Source organism: Emys orbicularis, chromosome 2 (assembly GCF_028017835.1).
Source record: "Emys orbicularis isolate rEmyOrb1 chromosome 2, rEmyOrb1.hap1, whole genome shotgun sequence".
Lineage (NCBI taxonomy): Eukaryota > Metazoa > Chordata > Testudines > Emydidae > Emys > Emys orbicularis.
In genome coordinates, this window is record NC_088684.1 from 146,724,580 (window position 1) to 146,747,128 (window position 22,549).

Consider the following 22,549-nt stretch of genomic DNA (forward strand, 5'->3'; position numbering starts at 1 on the left):
ATGAACTCCATGAACCCAATGAAACCATCCCTCCCGCCCACGCCGCATGGGTGAGTGTTTCTGTTCGTCTGTCCGTCAGTCCGTCTGTCTGTCCCTGGCACACCTTGGAATTTGGGGGTGGGCTTTCCAGGGAGATGTATGGGGAACTGGGGTCCTCCCTCACCCCTTCTGCCGGCTGGGATGGGGAGAGCAACAAAGCTCCCCATGCACATCTCCAGCATTACCCACCACGTGGCACCAGAGGACGGGGTGATGTGTCTTGTATCAGCTCCACACAAACCTCGCTGATAACCACCTTGTGTTGCCTCCTGCCCTGTCCCTGCTCCCCCACATAGACTCAGCGCCTCCTCCCCCATCATGGATCCCCCCAACTTAGCACCTCCTGCTTGGCAACAGATACCATCCCAGCTCTTCCCAACACTCATAGATAACCTCATAGACCATCATGATCATCTAGTCTGCCCTCCTGCACATGGCAGGCCACAGAACCTGGCCCACCCCCTCCTGTAACAGATCCCTCACCTCTGGCTGAGCTACTGAAGTCCCCAAATCTTGATATAAAGGCCCCAAGTTACAGAGACTCCACCATTTACACTAGTTTAAACCTGCAAGTGACCCGGGCCCCATGCTGCAGAGGAAGGCAAAACCCCCCCAGGCTCTCTGCCAGTCTGACCTGGGGGGAAATTCCTTCCTGATCCCAAATCTGGCTGTCAGTTCGACCCTGAGCATTTGGGCAGGACCCAGCAGCCAGACACCTGGGGAAGAATTCTCTGTAGTATCTCAGAGCCCTCCCCATCAAGTGTCCCATCACTGGCTGTTGGGGGTATTTGTTGCTAGCAGTCGCAGATCGGCTCCATGCCATTGTAGGCAGCCCCATCAGGCCATCCCCTCCATAAACTTATCAAGCTCAGTCTTGAAGCCAGTTCGGTTTTTTGCCCCCACTCCTCCCCTTGGAAGGCTGTTCCAGAACTTCACTCCTGTGATGCTTAGAAACCTTCACCTAATTTCAAGCCTAAACTTGTTTCTGGCCAGTTTATATCCATTGGTTCTTGTGTCCACATTGGTGCTTACCTTAAATAACTTCCCTTCCCCCACCCCCCTCCTCCCCATCCACCGGAGCCCCCTCTCTGGCCATGGATGCCTCCAGCCCTGGCCACGTGTGTCTGTCCAGTTGCACCACCGCCCCCACCAACCTCCCAAAGGGATTTTTAATGGCCTTGTTTTCTTTCTAGTGATGGTTCATTTGCATACGAGTCAGTTCCTTGGCAACAGAGCACCAATCAGCCTGCAGGATCTCTCTCCGTGGTAACCACCGTGTGGGGCGTCAGCAACAACACGTCCCAGAGCCAGGTACCCGCGGCCACCTCCCCAAGTCACGGGGACACAGCTGGGGGTCCCCTGGGTGTGGCAAGGGCAAGGTCTAGAGAGCTGCCCAGAGCTGCGGTGTTTTTGGGAGCCCCTAAAACATTGCCAAGGGGAAAGCGTCCCTGAGACCAGTCCTGGGACCTGTACCCACCTCCTGCCCCTCTGCCAATCCCTTCTCCCCACCCTTTGTCCCTGCCACACCAGCCCCCCACATATGTTCCATCCCAGCTCCCTTCCCTCCAACCCCAGCCCCTCACGTTCTGCCTCTGCCAACTCATCTCCCCCCCACACACCACCCCCACTCCATCAGTTCCCCACAAACACCGCCCCTTGCCAACTCTGTGCCCACACGTGTTCCTCCACCAGCCCCCCTCACCCCTCCATCCCCCTCTTTCCTTCCCCCACCCCAGGCACACTGCTGGGGCTTGGGCTGCAGCCCCTTGGCTAAGGGGGTGTGGTGAGGGGCTCCCGGGGCTGGGTGCTGCCTCTCTCACCCCCTCACACCACTTCTCTTGGGATCTGTCCTGTGCAGGTTTTTGGAAACCCCATGGGCCCTGGGGGAAACGCCTCTGGAAACCCCATGATGCCCGGCATGGCTGGCAGCGGCTCTGGAATGAACTCGCCTCAGTTTATGGGACAGCAGCCTTTCCCGGAGGGGGCCACCGGCAAGGGCTACGTGCAGCAGGGGATGTACGGCCGTAGCACATACCCCGGGGGGCCGGGCTTCACCACTAGGTAAGGGGGAGGCCTTGGCAGGGCTCGGATGGTGTCATGCCCAGTCTCTGTGTGGTGGGAGTGCTCTGCTGAGCACGATGGCTTCTCAGGGTCATGGGCAGCCCTGGTGTGATGGGAGAATGGAGCTATTCTCTCTAATAAGCCCTCAAACACCCCATGCCCACACAAACTGCGGTGCTGTGCTCCCCCTGCTGGCCAGATAAAGAGCCATCCCCATCCTCCCACCATCATTGATGGCACTGGGGAGCCCAGTCTTGGGATGGGATGGAGGCTTCTTCTGAGAGATGGGGGGGGGGGGGAGGGAGGGAGGAAACGCCATTACGGCCTTCAATGGGGGGAGTCCCACAGCCCTTTGCAGAAACGGCCCTGTGACTTCCCCCCCCTTTTTCTAGTTATGCAGGCAGCCCCAATGGCCCCGGCGGCATGGGCCTCCCTTCGCACACGGGCCGGCCCCCAGCCGACTTCACCCAGGCGGCTGCTGCAGCCGCTGTGGCCGCAGCAGCTGCCACAGCCACGGCCACGGCCACGGCCACAGTGGCCGCCCTGCAGGAGAAACAGAGTCAGGAGCTGAGCCAGTACGGAGCGGTAAGAGATGTGCCCCCTCGGCCGGCCAGCTGCTAGCAGGCCGGGGGCACTAGGCTGTAGTATTAAATGGGGTGTCGGCGTAACTCTGGGGCCCAGGAGCCCCGGTGGTGGGTACGGGCTGGCGATGGTGCACAGGTGCCTCAGCGTCAACAGGAGCAGTGTTGGCGTTCTGGGGGCCCAGCAGTGATAGGTGCTAGGTTGTGCTGGGTGCCCCAGCGGAGAAGCAGGGTGTTGGGGTTGGTGGGAAACCCAGCACTAATAGATGTGTAGGAGGGGAGATGGGTGCTCTGGCAGTGGTAGGTATGTGTGGGGTGGGGTAGGTGATGTCCATGGGGTGGGGGGGTCAGTGATGGGAGTTGGGTGCTGGGTGCATGTGTGGGGGGGTGAGTGATGAGTGCTGAGTCTATGTGGGGGTTCAGTGATGGGGTTGGGGTGTGGGGGGGTCAGTAATGGGTGCGGGGGGGTTAAGTGATGGGTATATCGGGGGGTCAGTGATGGGGTTGGATGTTGGGGGGTCAGTGATGGGTGCATGGGGGCTCAGTGACGGGTTTCGGTTGGGAGGGTTCAGTGATGTGGTTATATGTGGGTGGGGTCAGTGATGGGTGTATTTGGAGGGTCAGTGATGGGTGCGTGGGGGGGGGTCAGTGACAAGTTATGTGGGGGGTCAGTGATGGGATTGGGTGTGGTAGGTGCTGGGTGTATGTGGGGGGTCAGTGGTGGGGTTGGGTGTGGTAGGTGCTGGGTGTATGTGGGGGGTCAGTGATAGGGTTGGAGATGTGTGTGGGGTTGCGTGGGGGGGTCAGTGATGGGGTTGGATGTGGGGGATCAGTGATGGGTGCAGGGGGGGGTTGGTGTGGGGGGATCAGAGAAGGGTGCATGGGGGGGTCAGTGATGGCATTGGCAGTGTGTGGGTGTCAGTGATGGGGTTGGTTGTGGGGGGGTTCAATGATAGGTGCAGGGGGGGTCAGTGATGGGGTCGGTGTGGAGGGATCAGAGAAGGGTGCGTGGGGAGGTCAGTGATGGCATTGGCAGTGTGTGGGGGTGTCAGTGATGGGGTTGGTTGTGGGGGGGTTCAATGATAGGTGCTGAGTGTATGTGGGGATTCCGTGATGGGGTTGGGGTGGCAGGGTCAGTGATGTGTGCGTGGTGGGGTCAGTGATGGATTGGGTATGTGGGGGTTCAATGATGGGTGCTGAGTGTAGAGGGAGTCAGTGATGGGTGTATGTGGGGGGTCAGGGATGGGGTTGGTTTGGGGGGGGTTCAGGAATGGGTGTATGTGGGGGTCAGGGATGTGGTTTGTTGTGGGGGTTCAGTGATGGGTGCATGCAGGGGTCAGTGATGGGTGCGTGGGGGGGTCAGTGACGAGTGTATGTGGGGGGTCAGTGATGGGGTTGGGTGTGGGGGGTTCAGTGATGGGTGCTGGTTGTATGTGAGGAGGGTCAGCGATGGGGTTGGGGTTGTTTGGGGGGTTCCGTGATGGGTGCGTGGGGGGGGTCAGTGATGGAGTTGGGTTTGGTGGGGGTCAGTGATGGGTGTATGTGGGGGGTAAGTGATGGGATTGGATGGGGGGGTTCAGTGATGGGTGCGTGTGTTACCCGAGGTTCTTTCAACCCAAAGCTCTTGGTAACTTTTACCCTGTGCGAGGTGGTGTCAGGAAATAAATCAGGGGAGACACGGCCGTCCGACCGATAGATGACTGGCACAAACAGGACAACACAAGAGTGCTTTCACTTAAAGCTAAACTTTACTTAGTCTCAAGCACTTACACACATCTGCAACAGGTTAGTAAAACACCCCCAACCCTCGATAATTACCGGAGCTGAGTGTGGCTCTCGAATGGCACAGCAGCAGCCTTCCGTTGGCCAAATCTTCCGTCTGCCGGTGGGGACCGCAAGATGTGTCCAGAGGGAGAGTCCCTGAAGAACCCCTCCTGAGGAGTCCAACTACCTCAAACTTTTCCCCCTTATTTATACATTAATAATACAATGACATGTCAGTTAAAGAAAACTTATTAAGCAAGCAGTTTCAAAGGTCAAGCAAAAGGTTTCCTTCTGATCATCCATTAACCAGTTGTGGTTTTTTCCAGAGTTTGCACGCCTTGAGGCCCTGACAGACACATTCCTGAGGGCACATATAGACAAGTTTCCTATTTTTCTAAAATGCATATATCACAATTTCAACACAATTCTTATCAGGAAGGATGCAGGGTCAAGCTGCCCTTTCTGTGGCACCCAAAACCCCCTCCCCTCCTGCCTTGGTTATGTTATGGTTGCTGCATGGCCATTTTACGGCCTGCTGACTTGGCTGCTTTTAGCAATAAGCAATAGTGATCCGGGCACTTTACTGGGTTTGCCAAAATCTCCCCGTACTGTGGGGGCTCAGTGATGGGGTTATATGTGGGTGGGGTCAGTGATCGGTGCTGGGAGTGTATGGGGGGTTCCGTGATGGGATGCTTGTGGAGGGGTTCAATGATGGGTGCTGGGTGGATGTGGGGATCAGTCATGGGGTTGGCGGTGTGTGGGGGGGTCAGTGATGGGGTTGGATGTGGGGGGGTTCAGTGATGGGTGTATGTGGGGGGTCAGTGATGGGGTTGGGGTGTGGGGGGGGTTCAGTGATGGGTGTATGTGGGGGTCAGTGATGGGGTTGGGGTGTGTGGGGGGTTCAGTGCTGGGTGTATGTGTGGGGGGGTCCGTGATGGGGTTGGGGTGTGGGGGGGTTCAATGATGGGTGTATGTGGGGGGTCAGTGATGGGGTTGGGATGTGGGGGGGGTTCAGTACTGGGTGCATGTGGGGGGTCAGTGATGGGGTTGGGATGTGGGGGGGGTTCAGTACTGGGTGCATGTGGGGGGTCAGTGATGGGGTTGGGGTGTGGGGAGGTTCAGTGCTGGGTGTATGTGGGGGGTCAGTGATGGGGTTGGATGTGGCGGTGTTCAGTGATGGGTGTATGTGGGGAGTCAGTGATGGGGTTGGTGGTGTGAGGGGGTTCAGTGCTGGGTGTGGAGGGGGTCAGTGACGGGTGTATGTGTGGGGGGGTCCGTGATGGGGTTGGGTGTGGCGGGGTCAGTGATGTGGCTGGATTGGGGGGGGGTCAGTGATGGGTGCTGGATGTGCGGGGGTCAGTGATGGGTGTCGGGGGGTCAGTGATAGGGTTTGGTGCTGGACACCTCGGCAGTGCTGAGTGCTAGGGTGTGAACCAGGAATTGTTGCAGTGCCCAATGTGCTTTGTTTCCTTTCCGAGTGGTTCTGATCTCTCTACTTATTTCTCCAGATGGGGGCCGGGCAGCCATTTAACAGCCAGTTCCTGCCTCACTCGGGCCCCCGTGGACCCACTGTGCCAGCTGGGATGAACCCTGCCAGCATGGGGGGTGTGATGGGCCCTTCAGCAATGTCTCCCATGAGCATGAACCCCGCCAGGGCCCCTGGCATGACCCCCTTGTATGGAGGACAGAGGCTGCCCCAGCATGGGTACCCCGGGCCCCCACAGAGCCAGCAGATCCCCCGGCAGGGGGTCAAGAGGGCGTATTCCAGTGACGTGAGTACGAAGCAGGGATGAGGCTTACATGACCAGTGGGCAGGGGATTTGTGTCCCATTGCAATTAAACAGCCCAGAGTGACCCCTCATGCTGGGTCCCAGCCTGCCGCTGCCCAAGGAGGGGGTCCTGGGCCTGGCTCCTGCCTGGGGAGGCTGGGAGCCCTGCAGCTCTGGAACCTCTTCTGTCCCCTCAGGAGAGACCTGATGCCCAGCTTTAACCCTGAGCTTGCCAAAAGTGATAAGCCGAGAGTTCCCCGGGGCTAGAGGAGAGGGAGCTACTGCAGGCCCCACAAACTCCAGCCCCCAGGGTGGAGGCACTCAATGGTGCTGGGGGAGGCAGCATTTTCAGCGAGGCTCCTAGCTCTCAGCTTCAAGCCTGACTGGGGCGACTCAGCCGATTACTGGGCATGGCTCTTCTGGAGTCTTGCTCAGCACTGCTGGGCAGTGAGCGATGCATCACCTCTGTGCTGGCCTCCCAGAGGTGGCTGCATGGGGGGTTCCGCTCTTCGTGCTTTCAGGGCTGTGATGCCATCTTCTCTCTCCCTCTCAGGGTTACCCTGGGCAGCAGTACATTCAGGGGGCCCAGTACCCCACCCAAGCTGCCCAGTATGCCCCCAGCGCACCCCAGCCATCTGCCCCATCCCCTTCATATCCTGGCCACAGGATGCCCATGCAGCAAGGAATGGGCCAGTACCTCTCCGCCTCTGGCTCCACCGGACCATACTACAAGGTACCTAACTGTCAGGGTAACGCTGCAGAGACTATATGGGGGGAGGGTGTTGGGGGGCATTGTACGGGGTAGGATACGGCAGCCTCTACTGGAGGGAGCACATTGTCTTAAAGTTGCCCCTCACCCCCAATTGCTCCAGTGCCCCCTGCTCCAGGAGCTTCTGGGGAGTTAACCCTCTGTCTCCCACAGCTGAACCCCATTGTAGAGAGGGCCCAATGGGCTTTTCTGGGGTCAGCCAGCAAGGCAGAATTGGGAAAAGAACCCAGGAGTCCTGGTTCCCAGGCTCAAGCTTTAGCCCCAAGACCATCCTCTCCCGCACCCCATGGCTCCTGCCTGTACCCCTGACCCATCTTGCTGCCTACACCCTGAGATGAGGCCCCCCCAGGATGGGATGAGGAGGCCAGTCTAGCGGGTCTGGGGTGGGCTGAAATCTGAGGACTGGGATGCTCCTCTAAAGTTGTGCCTTGGGGTCATCTTCTTCCCAGCCAACTGACCAGTTCAATGGGCAGAATGCCAGCTTCACCAGCTACAGCCAGGCCTCCATGAACGGGGTGAGTCACCACACCGAGGGCCAGCCCTGGCACCTCCCTGCTCTGGGACCTAAGGGGCAGCCAGGCCTGCTCTGCACCCAGTACTGCCCCCTGTTCCTGTGTCCGCTCTGCCTCCCCTGGTACTGCCCCATTACTGCACCTGCTCTGCACCTCAACCCCAGTACTGCTTCCCAGTACTATGCCCGCTGGGCCCCCCGGGTCCTACCACCCTAGTATGGTGTCCTCTCTGCCCCTATGGTGCTACCTGCCAGTCCTGCATCCCCTCTGTCCCCCAGCATTGCCTTCCCAGTACTGTGTCCACTCTACTACACCTGCTCTGCCCGCCAGTATTGCACCTGCTCTGCAGCTTCCCACCAGTCCTGTCCCCCGGAACTCCGCCCACTCTGCCCCCCAGGTGCTACCACCCAGTGCTGCCCCAGGGGCGTGCTTGTTCCAACCCCGAGTCCCCTGGCTCATCTGGCAGGTTGCTCATGGGCATGCCAAGTAAATTCTAGAGGCACCGGTAGCTCTCCCTGCACTCCAGGGGTCTCCCAGCCTCCCTCTTTCCTTGGCATCTCTGCCCAGAGGAGCAGGCCCCCTACCTCTACCTCCCTCCTGCTTCCCCCATATCTCCTGTTCCCCTCCTAGTCCCTAAGGGGACGCGTCCCCTGTGCTAAAGGTCGGGTTCCCCCAAAGGCCGGGTGGGGCTTGCTCTGACGGCCACGGTGTGTTTGTCTCCCTGCAGCCTGGCCGGTCTATGCCTGGCTACCCCAGCTCCCCGCTGCCCGGGAACCCCACACCGCCCATGACGCCCGGAAGCACCATCCCGCCATACATGTCCCCAGGGCAGGACGTCAAGTCTCCCTTCCTGACAGACATCAAGCCCAGCATCAGCTCCCTGCACCCGTCGCCTTCGGGTGAGTCCCATCTGCAGGACTTTGGGATCCAGCCTGGGCGCCGGAAGCAGAGGAGCGCCTTCCCCACCAGCTGGGCCACCCGGGCCCATCACCCATGGGTGCTGCAGAGAGCGTGGAGGTGGGGGGATGAATCCAGAGCAGAGGGAAACGCAGCAGCTCCTGGGCTGAGACCCTGGCTGCTCCGCGGCCTCGCTAGACGTGGGCATGGCAGCTCCCGGCCCACAGGGCAAGGGGGAACAGCACAGGGGTCTGTCTCTCTGAGCCGGGATGGAATTTGGGGGGCACGGCCCCTAAAGGGGCAGATGGAACGTTGAGGGACTGGGGGTTCCATGGCAGTTGGGGAGGTGGAATCAGGTCGGGGGAGGAGCTAGCAGAGGGGGAGGGGCATCTGGGGCTCCACCCAAAGAGGGGAGGACAGGACGCTGCCCCCTGATCATGTTTGGGAGGGGAGGAAGGGGCAGGGGGCTCCAGGCCGGCCCCATGGCCTGGCGCCCTCTGCAGCTGGTGCCTGTGGTGCTGCGGGTGCGGTGCCTGCCGGTGCCCATGGCCCTGCACCGCTGGCCCACCCCCAGCCTGAGCCCTCCTCCCCCCACCGCAGGCAACCCGTGCGAGGAGCTGCGCCTGACCTTCCCTGTGCGGGACGGGGTGGTCCTGGAGCCCTTCCGCCTCCAGCACAACCTGGCCGTCAGCAACCACGTCTTCCAGCTCCGTGACTCTGTCTACAAGACGCTGATGCTGAGGTGAGGCCTCCCCCCTGGCTCCGCTCGCAGCCCCCCTCACTCCTAGCGCCGGCAGAGGCCCCCCCCCATCCCACTGGAGTCATCGCAGTGCCGTAACAAGGGCGAGGCAAGTGAGGCACTTGCCTCAGGCGCGCAAAACGGAGGGGCGCAGCTCTACCACCCAAGCGGGGCGGAGAAAAAAAAAAACCACGATTGGCGGCGCTTCAGCAGCAGCTCTACCACCGCCGCTTCTTCGGCGGCAATTCGGCGGCAGCGGCAATTCGGTGGCCGAATTGCCGCCGAAGAGCCTAAAGCCAGCCCTTGCCTCAGGTGCAAAAATTCCTTGTTACGACTCTGGGTCATCGTCACACTGGCCTGGCCGCTCTCACGCCTGCTGGTGGAGATGCAGCCTGGCCCAGCGCCGGGGCAGTCCTGGCACCGGGATAGTGCCTGGCCCTCCTGGCTGTGCAGCAGCTTTGGCATCCCCCTAGGGGCAGGCCTCCCCACAGCTGCGTCTGCTCCTTTGCCCACGCCCCAGTCCAACCATCACCCTCTGGTCCCTCCACCCCAAGGCACTGCCCTCTGGCCCCTTCATAGCTAGGATCCTCACCGCTGAGTCACAACCCCATCCCGTCTGCCTTCTCTCTGGCAATGGAGAGAACCTGGCCAATGCCCCGCCCCTGGCCCTGGAGCTACCCTGAGTCCCTGTTCCACAGGCTCCTAGCCTATCTCCCTCTACGCCACCCTCAGCCCGTCCAAAGAACTCTCTGGGGTCACTCAGCTAGCTTTCCTCCTGCCCAAGGCCTGACCTGGAGCTCCAGTTCAAATGCTACCACCACGAGGACCGACAGATGAACACTAACTGGCCGGCCTCAGTCCAGGTCAGCGTCAATGCCACACCCCTGACTATCGAGCGGGGAGACAACAAGACTTCTCACAAGCCCCTCTACCTGAAGCAGGTGTGCCAGCCTGGGAGGAACACCATCCAGATAACCGTCACCGCCTGCTGCTGTGTAAGTGACCTGCACTCCCCTGCCTGCCCAGATTCGAGTACATGCACGGACTGACAAGCTCGCAGACCCTGCCAGATGCACACAAGCGTGTGTGTGTGTATATGTGTGCACACATGCTTGTTGTAAAGTTACATCACACCGTGGGCCCAGTCCTGCTCATTTGGCACTGGTGCGACCGCTGCTAGAATCCTGTGTCCAGTTCTGGTGCCCACAATTCAGGAGAGGTGTTGATAAATTAGAGAGGGGGCAGAGAAGAGCCACAAGAATGATTAAAGGATTAGAAAACGTGCCTGAGTGTGAGAGACTCACAGAGCTCAGTCTGTTTAGCTCAACAACAACGAAAAGGCTAACAGGTGACTTCATCACAGTCTGTCAGTACCTACGTGGGGAACAAATATTTAATAATGGGCTCCTCAGTCTAGCAGTGAAAGGTCTAACATGATCCACTGGCTGGAAGTTGAAGCTAGACAAATTCAGACTGGAAATAAGGTGTAAATTTTTACCAGTGAGAGTAATTAACCAATGGAACAATTTCCCAAGGCTCATGGTGGATTCTCCATCACTGACATTTTTTAAATTAAGGTTGGATGTTTTGCTAAAAGATCTGCTCTGGTCTATCGCCTGGTTCCATTTTTGATTGTTCATCAAAGAAACAAATGCTGAATGTTTCCATTCGACAATGCTGCTGCTACACCTCATGGGAGTTGTAGTTCATTTTCCTCTTATGCAACATTCTACTCTAAGGGCCAGGTTCCCGAGCCAGACTCGCTTTCCCATGATGCACCACAGCCAGGGACTCCCATGATACCACCACCTGCCTTCATCAGGAGGAGAAACTGAAGTCCAGCCCATAGAGAATGAGAGCATGAGGCACCTGAACTACAACTCCTATGAGGCACCACAGCAGCATTACCAAATTGAAATATTTTAGTTTTCATTTTTTTGACGAAAACCCAAGATTTTTCATGGGAATAAAAACCCATTTCCTGACCACGGCCAGTCAGAGGCCAGACACCACACACCATCTCTGCCAGGCCAGGAGATGTGGGCATGGCCTCCCAAGGGCACCTGTATCTCACAGCATCCACATGCTCCATCCAGCAGCATCCCAGAGGGGCACCCGTACCTTCGCCTATTGGAGACAGTGTGGTCTGCTGGTTAGAGCAGAGCAGTGAGATCCAGGAGTCCTGAGCTGGAGCCCTGGCGTTAGTAGGGAGGGTGGAGTAATGGTTAGAGATGGGAACTCACTCCTTAGTTCTGTTCCTAGCTCTGGGAAGGAGTGTGGCCTAAGCCATGTGCACACTAAACTTACCTTCCAGGCTTGCTTAGTTAAAGCATGTTGAGCTCCACCATTTAAAGGCACCAGAGAAGGGCAAAAGATTATTAATGGTTGGGATGGTTCCCAATTGGTTCCTTACTCCCAGCATGCACCACCCCCCAACAGAAAATCTAGCCCTGACTAACCAAGTTCGGCTAGACCAGCAGCATGGCAGCCCCATCCGCTGGAGATACAGCGCATCCTGGGGTAGGTGGATTGACCTCTGGGGCAGGTATTCCAGAAGTCACAGCCTGGACTCTGGGAGGGAGGGAAAGAACCAGAACTGGATTTCTGTGTTCCCTGGAGCAGACTATGAGAGAGAACCTAAATTCACAGCTTATTGAACCAGAAGGGACCACTCGGATTATTTAGGCTGACCTCTGGCATAACACAGGCCATAGGACTGCCCTGAATTAATTCCTGTTTGAACTAGAGCAGATCTTTTAGCAGAACAGCCAATTGTGATTGAAACCTTGCCGGTGATGGAGAATTCATCCCAGCCCTTGGTCGGATGTTCCAATGGCATATTACAGTAAAAAACACAAAACCAAAAAAAACCCAACACCAAAAAACCCCACACCTCGTGTGAAAAGAACATTAAGGTTGAAAAGTCAAGTACTCAAAAGCTAGGAAATTCCTCAATGTAGGTTGCCTGTGCACTTTGCTTATACCAGAGGGCAACCCCTTGTCACGTTTTAACCCCCGCCCCAAAGCGTGGGGGTGCTAGAGCTTCTCAGCGAAATGCTTGCAAGAGTTTTTTGACCATGGGCAAAACGAGGTGTTATTCCCTAGTCTTGGTCTTGGAAACAGCTGAGCCCTTTTCGCTGAAACTGGCCCAGAAAATGCAGCCTGAAGCAGACTCTCGGTGTGGAAAAGTTCAGCCTGAGCAGTTAACATTTGGCAAAGTTATAAATAGCTAAAAAAGGGGTCTTAGAATGGGAAGTGTCGAGCAACCTTAATCCTAGGTGGCACTACTGCTGCCCCCATAATGTCCCCCTAGAAGGGGCTTTGGGTTCAGCCTCTGGGTAGCTGGGAAAGCTCTGCTCAGCCTTTGGGGATGAGATGCAGGGTGGCCCTGACCACGTATACTGGACACAGTCTATAGCCATGTCATTAGGAGTGTGGGTGGCCATTTAAAAGGGCCAGGGACTCCAGACACACTAGAAGGCTCAACGAGACAGTTCAGTGGAGCCTGTTGGCTGGGATTCTTGTGCAGAGCCCTGGGGATCTACCGGTGCAATCGATAGATGTGGATATGGAAGCCTGGGGGCACCGGGGGAGAGGCATGGCAACGCTGGTCTGATTTGTGCACACGCACAAATGTTCACCCTCTCCCGGCCCAGCTAACCTCTCTCCCCTCCTCTTTGCAGTCTCACCTCTTTGTCCTGCAACTGGTGCACCGGCCCTCCGTTCGGTCAGTGCTGCAAGGGTTAATAAAGAAGCGCCTGCTACCAGCCGAGCACTGCATCACCAAAAGTGAGTGCCCCCGTTGGGCCGCAAGATGGCTCCTTTGACGTGTCATGAGCTTGGAGGCCTTAGCCCTGTGGGCAGTGCTGCTGGTGGAGCTGCTGTGGATGGGAGCTGGAAGGAGGAACTCCAAGCAGCACTGGGTTCTGTCTTTGTGGGCTTATAGTTAGAGAAAGGGATTGGGAGTCAGGACTCCTGGGTTCTCACCTTGGGTATGCCCCTGCCCTCCTCTGTGCCTCAGTTTCCCCAGCTGTTAAATGGAGATGATACTGAGCTGCCACACAGTCAATTAGTGACTAAGGAGCTTGGAGATCCTCGGGTGAAAGGCAAAGAGGAGGGCAAGGAGTTAGTAATCAGGGCACCAGTCAGTGCTCCCCCATCCAAGCCCAGCTGGTGTGTTCCTAAGGGCTCTCCCCTCCTGCTGGCTCAGGTGCCCATCGCAATGGGCTAGTGCAGTTCATACATATCTGGGCGTCTGACCCTTGACATTCCAATTCCTTGTGCCAGGGGTGGCATGCATGCCTTTGAGCACCAGGGGGCACCCTAATGGTGACCAGCACTTACACACACACACACACACACACACACACCCAGCCTGAGTTGCCACCAGCTGACCCATAAGGGCGGCAAGGCCTGGTCCCAGCACTGCCTGTTAACTCTGCACACGCCCCCCCACTCTAACTAGCCCCCTGCTGGTCTCCCCTCCCAGCCCTGCCATGTGAAGCAAGTCTCCCTAAGGGGTTGGAGTGAGGGGCCGTGCAGCTTCCTGGCAGGCTGGCTCCCCAGGCCTGGAACCTCCCTCTGCCTGAGCCCAGCTCCCCAGGAAGTGACGGTGCTGTTCTCAATGGCCTTTCCCTCTCAATACCTAGTAAAGCGAAACTTCAGCAGCGGGACAATCCCAGGGACTCCGGGTCCCAATGGGGAGGACGGCGTGGAGCAGACAGCTATCAAGGTGTCGCTGAAGTGTCCCATCACCTTCCGGAGAATCCAGCTCCCTGCCCGAGGGCATGACTGCAGGCACATACAGGTGAGACCCTCCCCACCCCCACACTGCTTGTGCTCCCCGCCAGGCATCTGGGCTCAGACACATGCTGAGAGGACCAGAAATAAAGGGCTCTGACTAGTGGAAAAGGGACAGAATGGCAGTGAGATCTCTCAGGCGGCAGAAGAGTCTTTCCAGGGAAGGGGTGGGAGACCCCTCACTGGGGACATTGTAAGGCTAGGCTGCTAGCCCAGTGCCTGGGCTGTCTCTCTCCCTGCCACCTGGAGGCAGCACTTTGCTGCCTTCTCCCCCCCCCGACCCCCAGGGTGACTGCTTGTCTCACTTTCTCTCCCTGCTCAGTGCTTCGACTTGGAGTCCTACCTGCAGCTGAACTGCGAGAGGGGAACGTGGCGGTGTCCTGTTTGCAAGTGAGTGGTCGTGCTCTGTGGAGTGGGCAGCCCAGACTGACCCCCCCCCCACTCCCCACCCCCTCACACTCCAGCTGAACTGCTGTCACGGGGCAGGGGAGAGCGGCACCAGTGTAGCAGAGTCTAGTGCTCAGAGCAGGGGGCTGAGAAGCTGGAGAACTGGGTCCTATCCGCAGCTCTGCTGCTGGGTGACCTGGGACTTGCCCTTTCTATGCTTCAGTTTCCCCCTCTGTATAACGGGGATAAAGATACCAACCCACCTTTGTACAGTGCTTTATGACCCACTCTCAGGGCCCAGGGGGTTTGTGGGGGGAGGGGAGCAGCACTAGGTTCCTCTGGCTGTGGATGCTGTTTTGGATTTGAGTCCCCAGCTCCTACGAGGAGCTGAATGGTGTGACTGGGCTCCATTCTCAGACCCCTCCCTTGTCTTGTCCTCAGTAAAACAGCCCTGCTGGAAGGACTAGAGGTGGATCAGTACATGCTGGGGATCCTGATCTACATTCAGAAGTAAGTGCCCTGCTTGAGTTCCCGCACTGTGCTGCACTGTTGTGTTTCCCTCTCGCCACCAGAGGGCAGATGTGTGCCAGAGAGAGAGAGAGAGCTGGTGGAGTTAGTGTCTGTCTGGGGGCACAACCTGCCCCCCAAAAGCCAGGCCGATTAGGGGATTTGCTCTGGAGACCCCTGACCTGCCCCCTGCCCTCCCACCCCCCCCCCCGTCCCCCGCGCCCAGGAGAGGGCAGATGGCGGAGGGGCTGAAGAGGGAATCCCTGTGTGCGGTGGAGGGATGTCCGGGCAGCACATGACTTGGGTGGGGTCGGTAGGGGCTCCTGGGGAATGGACAGCTCTGGGTGGGAGCCCAAGGGATGGGAGAGCTATGCCTTGTGGGACAGAGCACCTTGCAGTGCTCTCCAGAGACCCCTGCTTAGTGGGAGGGGGGAACAATATGTTTTCCCAGGGGACCCCAGAACAAGACTGAGCTGAGTGCTGGGCTGTGCCTGTCCCCAGGGCCCAGTGCAGGGTTCAGGCAGTGGCTAGGTGTGTCCAGCTAAAAGTCCCATCTTAGCAGCCTCAGCAGAGAGCGCTGGACACCCCTCCCCTTCCACCGCCAGAGGGGTCCCTCCAGCACAGCCTGGGGCAGACTGGGGGGAAGGCTGCACCTTGACAGAGGGCTCCAGTCCCTGCAGCTCTTGAGCTGGCCCCTCCGCATGACTAACAGGACAGACCAGCACTAGAGGCTGGGAAGGCTGGGCCCTGCCTGCAGCCGCCCCTTGTACAGAGCCCCCTGCCGGCCCTGCTCCCACACCCCATCTCTCCACAGCCCTCATCATGACAGCCCCTCTCTGCTGACTCCTCTGCCCAGCTAAACCCAGGGACTTCAGGGAACAGGTCCGGCCCACCCCCAGGAAGGGAGAGGCCGGCTCCAGAGCAGGGGCTAGCGCAGCTCCCAGCACAGGCAACGGGTCTCTGGAGGGCTTTGCCAGGATGCAGCCCCCCATGCTCCTTCCTCACCCCTCTTGGAAAGCTGCCACGCCCAGGGCTGCTGCAGCCGTAGCCCAGTTGCCCCAGGCTGGCTGATGTCAGGGGCCCTGGTGGTCCCCGCAGGTGTGTGAGCTCTGCCCGCTCTGACCTGCCCCTCTGTGCCCACCCAGCTCCGACTATGAGGAGATCACCATTGACCCCACGTGCAGCTGGAAGCCAGTACCCATCAAACCCGACATTCACATCAAGGAGGAGCAGGACGGCCCTGTGCTGAAGCGCTGCCGGACCATGAGCCCCACTCACATGGTGATGCCCAATGTCATGGAGATGATCGCCGCCCTGGGCCCCGGCTCCTCACCATTCACGCCCCTGCAGCCCCCGCCCACCAGCGGCAGTGCCAGCGACTACAGCAGCCAGAGTGAGTGACTCGGGGGGGGGGGGGGACAGACTGGGCCTCTGGGCTGGGGGGGAAGGGGAGAGAGGGTCTCAGGTTGGGGAGGGGGACGGGCAAGGGGGCAAGGAATGGGCCCTTCAGGTGGGGGGGCAGGCAAGGGGGCCTTCAAGTTGGGGGGCAGGGAATGGGGCCTTCAGGTAGGGGGGCAGGCAAGGGAGCAGGGAATGGGGCCTTTGGGTGGAGGGATGGGCTAGGCATCAGGAACGGGGGCCTCTGACCAGAGGGAAGGAACAAAGACGGGGTCTCCACTGGCTTCCTTTTGGGGGAGCAGGCAGGGCAGGGTGGCCAAGAGGACCCTGCTGCTGGATGAAGTGCAGGGAGGTGCCCTGGAGCTGAGTGTGCCCAGCAGCTCATGATGGGATTCCCAGGGAACTGCCCATGGGTGTCCTTCCTCAGAGCGCCCCGCCCCACCCTGGCACACCTGGTTCTGCTCTGACAGGGTTTCCTTTTGCAGGTTCCAGCTTCTCCGGCCCCGGCAGTTTCCCGGACTCATTCCCTCCCACAAACCCCGGCACCCCGACGTTAAACGAATTCACTCCAGGGCCTCCCCCCATCTCCTACCAATCGGACATTCCCAGCAGCCTCCTGACCCCCGAAAAGCCACCGGCTCCCTCCATCACCGGACAGGTCAGCTGGGCTTCCCTGGAGGGGGCAGGGGCTGTGTGTGTGTGGGAGGGGAGTGCTCTCCCTGTGGCTGGGGTGACCCCACCTCTGTCTGTGGGAGCTGTTCCTCCCAGGCCCTTGAGCAGTGGAGCTGGCAGGACGCTGCGCTTCCTCACTAGTGTTTGTGCCAGCTCACAGCTGGTTCACTGGATATGCCCGGGCTGCTTGGCAGCATGTTGCCTTGCCCAATAGCATCCTGTCCTTTGATCGGTGGGTTTCTGAAGCGGGCGTGGTTATTTGCTATCTGGTGCAGGAGAGCCAGAACCAGGGCCCAATCTCCAGAAGTTGGTGAGTGAGAGAGCACCTCGCTTCGCCACGGCCCGCACCCCACAGGGGGCAGTGTGGCAGGCTCTTCAGGAAGGTGGGAATGCAGGGGCACCATTCTGCCTGTTCACATCAGCTGTAAAATACCAGGCTCTATGAGGGCCACGGGTGGTTGTGAGGGGAGTGTGGGGCAGGGTGCATCTCAGTGGCATGTTTGTGGGGCTGTTAAGGGGGAGGCGTGTATGCTGGGTGTCGGTATGGCCCTGGGTGTGACGCTGGGGTCCTGCTTCAGGCCTGGCCACTCCACACCTCAGAGAATGGTTTCTCATCGCCAGATTTTCTTCCTCTCTCTCAGATGCCTCCATCTGGCAGGATGGATCCATCCCACAATCCTGTGCAGCAGGGGCTTCATAACCCCAACCTCAGTGGCCAGTCGGGACAGCAGCTCCATCATCGGAACCCTCCCCCCCCACAGTCCCGGCAGCCCATTGGGCAGGCGGGATCCGGGGGTCCAGCACACGCAGGGGATCTTGCCTTTAACCCTGGGCCTGGGATGGTGGGGCAGCCGGGCATGCCGGGAGCTGGGGAAGGGCCAGAGCCTTCCCTCGATGTAAGTAACCTGACTCCTCCTGAGTGTGCCCTGCCCAGCTCTGGGACTAGTGTGGGGGGCTGCACTCCCCCCTGCACTGAGTCTTCTGTCTCTAAGCAGGGCAGGGGAAGCCCTGAGGCACCGGTCTGCACTAGTTGCAGGGACCTTCCGGACTGAAGCCCAGTTCTGTGATTAGCCAACAGTGCCTGGGCCCATTGCTGGCTGAGCCCACTGGCACCCGGCTCCCATTCTCACTGGGGATGGGGTCTGAGAAACTTGTGTGCCAAAGAGCCCAGCTCAGTGCCCCCTGCTATCGAAGTAAAAATCCCCACATGCTCAGGGCCTTTGCCCCAGGGCAGGAGGGCTGCAGGGACATGTGCTCTTCAAAGTTCCCCCGCGCCACTTAAGGCAAATCAGTTTCAGAGCCAGCGGTACGTGAGGCGGCGATGCAGCCAGCCTTATAGCCGACCCCCTTGAACTGCCCTAGATCGATGGATCTGCCCCCACCTTGCAACAGGGCAGCTGGAGGTGTGAGACTCTGAGCCATGCCCTCCGGGAGTGCAGTCGAGTGCCTTCACCACACAGTCCCCGCGGAGGGTATGGTTTGTTCCCCACGTGGTCTGGCTCCCACTGGCTTCCCCGAAGGCTTCCTGGCTGCAGGACTTATGGCCTCAGGCCTGGGGCGCAGATGGTCTTGGGTTGGGAATGAGGCTTGATCCCCATCCCATCCCCCCGTCAGACTCTTCTGGGCAGTAGGTCAGGGGTTTGAGCTCCACTCGGCTGGTGCTGCATTAGAGGGGCGGGGGAAGAGGAGGCATGCCCATAGCCAGTGCTTCCTCATGCTGTTCCCTTTGTGCATCCCCTTCCTATGTCTGCTCAGAGACCCCCCGGGCATTGGCGAGGCTGCCACCCCATGGGCGCTGCGCTGTCTCAGGCCTCCAGCCAGCACTAATCCCACTCTGCCCAGACAGCTGAACCCAGAACCATCTGCAGCGGCTGGAATTTCCTGTCGCCTTCCCCCGCCACACAGGTGTCTCATTAGTGCACTCTCAGCAGCACTGTAGGGCTCGGCTCTTGGCTTCTGCCTGCCCCAGACGCGTCATCGCTCCAGAGATCCGTGCCCCAGCGGGGACCCGGTTCTCCCCAGCCCTGCAGCACCACATGTCACTGTTCACATTCGCTCTGAGCTCGCTCTGAACCAGGAGCCCCCGGGGCTTGGGAGTCTCCCTTGCCCCTGTCCGGGGAGGGACTGCCAAACACATCAGCTGCTGGATCTAGCTGAGGATCAAGTTGCCCCCTCTCTGCTGGGAGCTGGCATTGTTTTCCCAGGGGGCTGTGACTGGACATGGGGACCATGGTGTTAGTGGGGAAGGTCCCAGCACTGGGGGAATATGCTGCCCCCACCCTCTGGCTCCTGATCTCCCTGCAGGAGAGTTTGCAGCTGCTGCCTATTTTGGGGGCTGACATAAAAAGGTTACCTTTCCACATGGCTTCTGTGGGGCAGGGACTTGGAGGCTGCAGCCCCTCTTCCCAGCCCATCCCCCTCTGCTCCATGGGTGCTCAGCTAGCAGTTACTCCTGCTGGGTTTTCAAAAGCAGGCCGAAGAAATCCATTGAACTGCCATGCCCAGAGCAAACTGGGCAACACTGGCTCACCACAGCTCTCTGGGCAGCCTTGGGCCCTCGCACCAGCTGTCGCCTGACATGCCAGGCTGGGTGAGATGGGGCCAAACGTCCCGTCCTGGGTAGTGTTTTATAGCCTGAGGAGGAGGTCATGGTGTGGCCCCAACAGAGGGCTGGAGGGCAGCTCCCAAATTCTGGAGCCTAGTGGTGTGCCTGATCAGAAGCTGATCTCTCCATGTGGGAATGCAAGGGTGGAGAGGGGATAGCCCGGAGCTTGGCTTTATGGAGAGGAAAGGTCACCAGATTAGGGGTCTGTTCTAGAGTCGGGGCTGGAGTCAGGGCTCCTGGGTGCTGCTTGCAGCAGGGAGAAGGCCGTACACTGAGAGGTTGGTTCTGGGGGCTGGAGTCAGGGCTCCTGGGTTCTTTTGTGGCTGTGCCATTTACTTTCTCCCCTTGTCCAGAGCAGCACCCTCAGCTCTGGCTTTTCCCCAGGGGGCTGGGCGGGTTGTTGCTGGCTATGGGCCACCTGCGTGGCGTTCTCTGGGCCCAGGGTGCCCTAGTAATTTCGTTCTGTTTCTTGCCCTTAGCTTCTTCCCGAACTGACAAACCCCGACGAGCTGCTCTCCTACCTGGGCCCACCAGATCTCCCCAACAACAGCAACGACGACCTGCTCTCCCTGTTTGAGAACAACTGAAGCCATCCCCGATAGAACGAAGCCACCAGGCCAAAAGGCCCTCCATGCCCTCGTCCTTGCCTCTGCCCTGAGGCACCTCCACACTCATCCATCCCACAGCTTCCCAGACGCGCCTCTCCTCTCTACTGGGCAAGGACCAGGGCTGAGGCAGCCCAGGACTTTGGCCTGGACAATAACCCCCTTGTCTGAACTCTCAGAACCTGCCCCACAAAAGGGACCCTGGAGCAGCTGGCTCTGGGAATCCTTCCCGTGCAACGGAGATGGCCCTCTGAGACCGTTCCTGGAGCCTCCGTGACACAGACGCACTCAGGCTATGCTAACGTGCCAGGTCACCAACATGCTGGGTGTACTGGCCCCACTGATCGGCCCTGGAGGTGTCCTACAAACCACAGCTGGAGAAGAACAAAGCAAAGCAACTTCTTGGAATGGGGCTGGTGGCACCCAGCCTCCCGCTGGCTTCCTCTGCTGGCTCTAGGATGCTCAGCTCTGCCTGGGCTCATGGAGGTTCAGGATGGAGACTGGCACCTCTGTGTACATTGCCGCACAGCCTAAGGCCATTGGGGACACGTGCTGAAGGAAAGCAGAGAGCCATGGAGCCCAGTATGAGGTTCTCTCCCAGGGCCTGGCGAAGCAGACACAGCATTGCCTTTGAAGGCCTCCAGAAGCCATCTCCACCCATCCCAGCTCCTAGATGGGCACAGCACCGAGTTGGCTTCAGGCCCGCCCCCAGTGCTCATGTGCTCTGGCTCCCTGCCATCTCTGGGAATGTCAGAACATCACAGGAGCACGCTTGGAGATCCACCTCCGCTCCCTGCTCAGCGGGGTTGGGCCAATGATGAATTGCAGTGGAACGGGGGGGGGGGGGTCTGGAAAGCCTCTTCCATTCCTTTCCCTGGGACTGCAGCAGCAGCAGCAGCAGCAGCAAAGGAACCTGGCTCCATCAGAAAGACCAGGCAGTTCCACAAACGCCCTGACAGACTGACTTCATCTGGTGATGGGTCATCTACAAGCACAACGATGTACATAGTTTAGAAACACTAAAGGAAACAAACCCAATATATTTAAAGGCAAGTGGGTCGCTCTGGTGTCTAGTTCTGGGGTCCCCCAGCCCCGGGGCAAGAGTCCTCTGTATAAATGTGCATATGCTCCCTAGTTTGTAATATAGACCATTCCATGTGGGACCACCCGCACCACAAAGACTGCCGCTTCAGCCAGAGCGGGACCCCTTCCCTCACATTCGAAACGCCTGTCCCACCCAAGCCAGGTCTGGCTGCCGAGGATTGGAACACGCCCAGCCAGCCCCGGAAATCAAAGCAAAGAGTCAGTCCAAAACACTGTGGTTTTGGAACCTGCCGCCCCACCTCTCCACCCCCAGCCAGCGCCCCTCTCCAACCAAGGCTGAATTCAGTGTGGTGGAGAACAGGTCCCAGAGGCGGCCTGACGAGGGAAAACCAAACCATTGTCCCTGGCCGGATTTCTTAGGCCGGAGTCCTGTGTCTGAGTGCTGATGACTGTTTAGTTTTGTGTATCCCGTTTCATTATTGCTATATATTAAAGGATTTCTTTTTGGTGGGGCTTACTGTATCACCTATGTGCTGTTGGTCTGAAGTGGTGAACGTGTATTATAAGATCAGGATGGGAGCAGGTTGAGGGATGAGAAGGCTCCAGACATCTCTGATCGGGAAGTGGCTTTAACATGGAACACCAGAGAGAGAGAAAGAAATCGGTGTAGAGGGGGGCAGGTTCCAAATCTCTCCCCTCACCCTGGCCCTCTGCTAAGAACATGCAGAGTCCAGTTTACACATAGCCCTGCTAGCAGATGCCAGAAACGTGGGCTAATGTAGTGCTGAAGCAGCCATGGGAGATGCTAAGTGGAACGGCATCCCAAGTTGTAGTGATCCTGATTGATTTGGGTCAAACCGAAATCTGGTGGGATGGGAAGTCAGTGCAGTGGGGCCATTCCAGACTGGAGAACTGGATGGGGAGGGGATGGCCGCTGGGGTGTTACACAGCAGTGATATCTGCAATGCCAATATTTTTTGTCAATAACCAAATTTCTTGATCCAGGTATTGCCAAGGTCCAGACTCCAGAGAAAATAATACAAAAATAATAATGATAAGTAAATAAGAAGATTTCGGGGTCCATTCAGAAGCATCTGGCGGTCCAACTTTGGCCCCGTGGGCCGCCTAGTGACTCCCCCTGGGCTAGAAGAAATGAAAGGCAGCAAAGCGACAGGTCAACTCCCCACCTGGGAGGGGAGTGGGGATGGAAAATCTGGGGAGTAGCTGTAAGGCAAGGTGACTTGGTATTGACAGGCTGGGACCTACCTGGGGAGATTTTGGAGTGCAGAGAGCTCTCCAAGGCAGAAAGAGAGCCAGGGGCTGGAAGCTGAAGCTTTTAGACTAGAATTAAAAGGTGCCCGTTTTTAACAGGGGGGGGAAATTAACCACTGGACCATTAA

At 58.5% G+C, this 22,549-nt stretch overlaps 1 protein-coding gene across 3 annotated transcripts; it reads left to right on the forward strand.

The window, feature by feature from the left end:
• Nucleotides 1–20,095, forward strand: ZMIZ2 (zinc finger MIZ-type containing 2). Of its 3 annotated transcripts, XM_065398646.1 has the most exons (18): nt 1–50; nt 1,233–1,350; nt 1,898–2,100; nt 2,493–2,685; nt 5,954–6,217; nt 6,768–6,947; nt 7,433–7,498; nt 8,223–8,394; nt 8,993–9,134; nt 9,916–10,126; nt 12,815–12,920; nt 13,781–13,938; nt 14,254–14,321; nt 14,760–14,828; nt 15,971–16,218; nt 16,709–16,881; nt 17,537–17,791; nt 19,980–20,095. In XM_065398646.1, the coding sequence occupies exons 1-18, from the start codon at nt 1–3 to the stop codon at nt 20,085–20,087; spliced, it is 2,784 nt and encodes a 927-aa protein (XP_065254718.1). In that variant the 3' UTR covers nt 20,088–20,095. The 3 variants fall into 3 exon arrangements, with proteins under 3 accessions (XP_065254718.1, XP_065254719.1, XP_065254720.1); XM_065398647.1 differs by lacking the exon at nt 7,433–7,498; XM_065398648.1 differs by lacking the exon at nt 7,433–7,498 and having other exon boundaries at nt 1,994–2,100.
• Nucleotides 20,096–22,549: the final 2,454 nt, after the last annotated feature.

Excerpts from the sequence above, each read along its gene's own strand:
- ZMIZ2 (XM_065398646.1), top strand. The coding sequence starts at position 1 with ATGAACTCCATGAACCCAATGAAACCATCCCTCCCGCCCACGCCGCAT. Across the intron at positions 9,135-9,915 it reads TACAAGACGCTGATGCTGAG|GCCTGACCTGGAGCTCCAGT; the intron begins GTGAGGCCTCCC and ends CTCCTGCCCAAG. Across the intron at positions 13,939-14,253 it reads ATGACTGCAGGCACATACAG|TGCTTCGACTTGGAGTCCTA; the intron begins GTGAGACCCTCC and ends CTCCCTGCTCAG.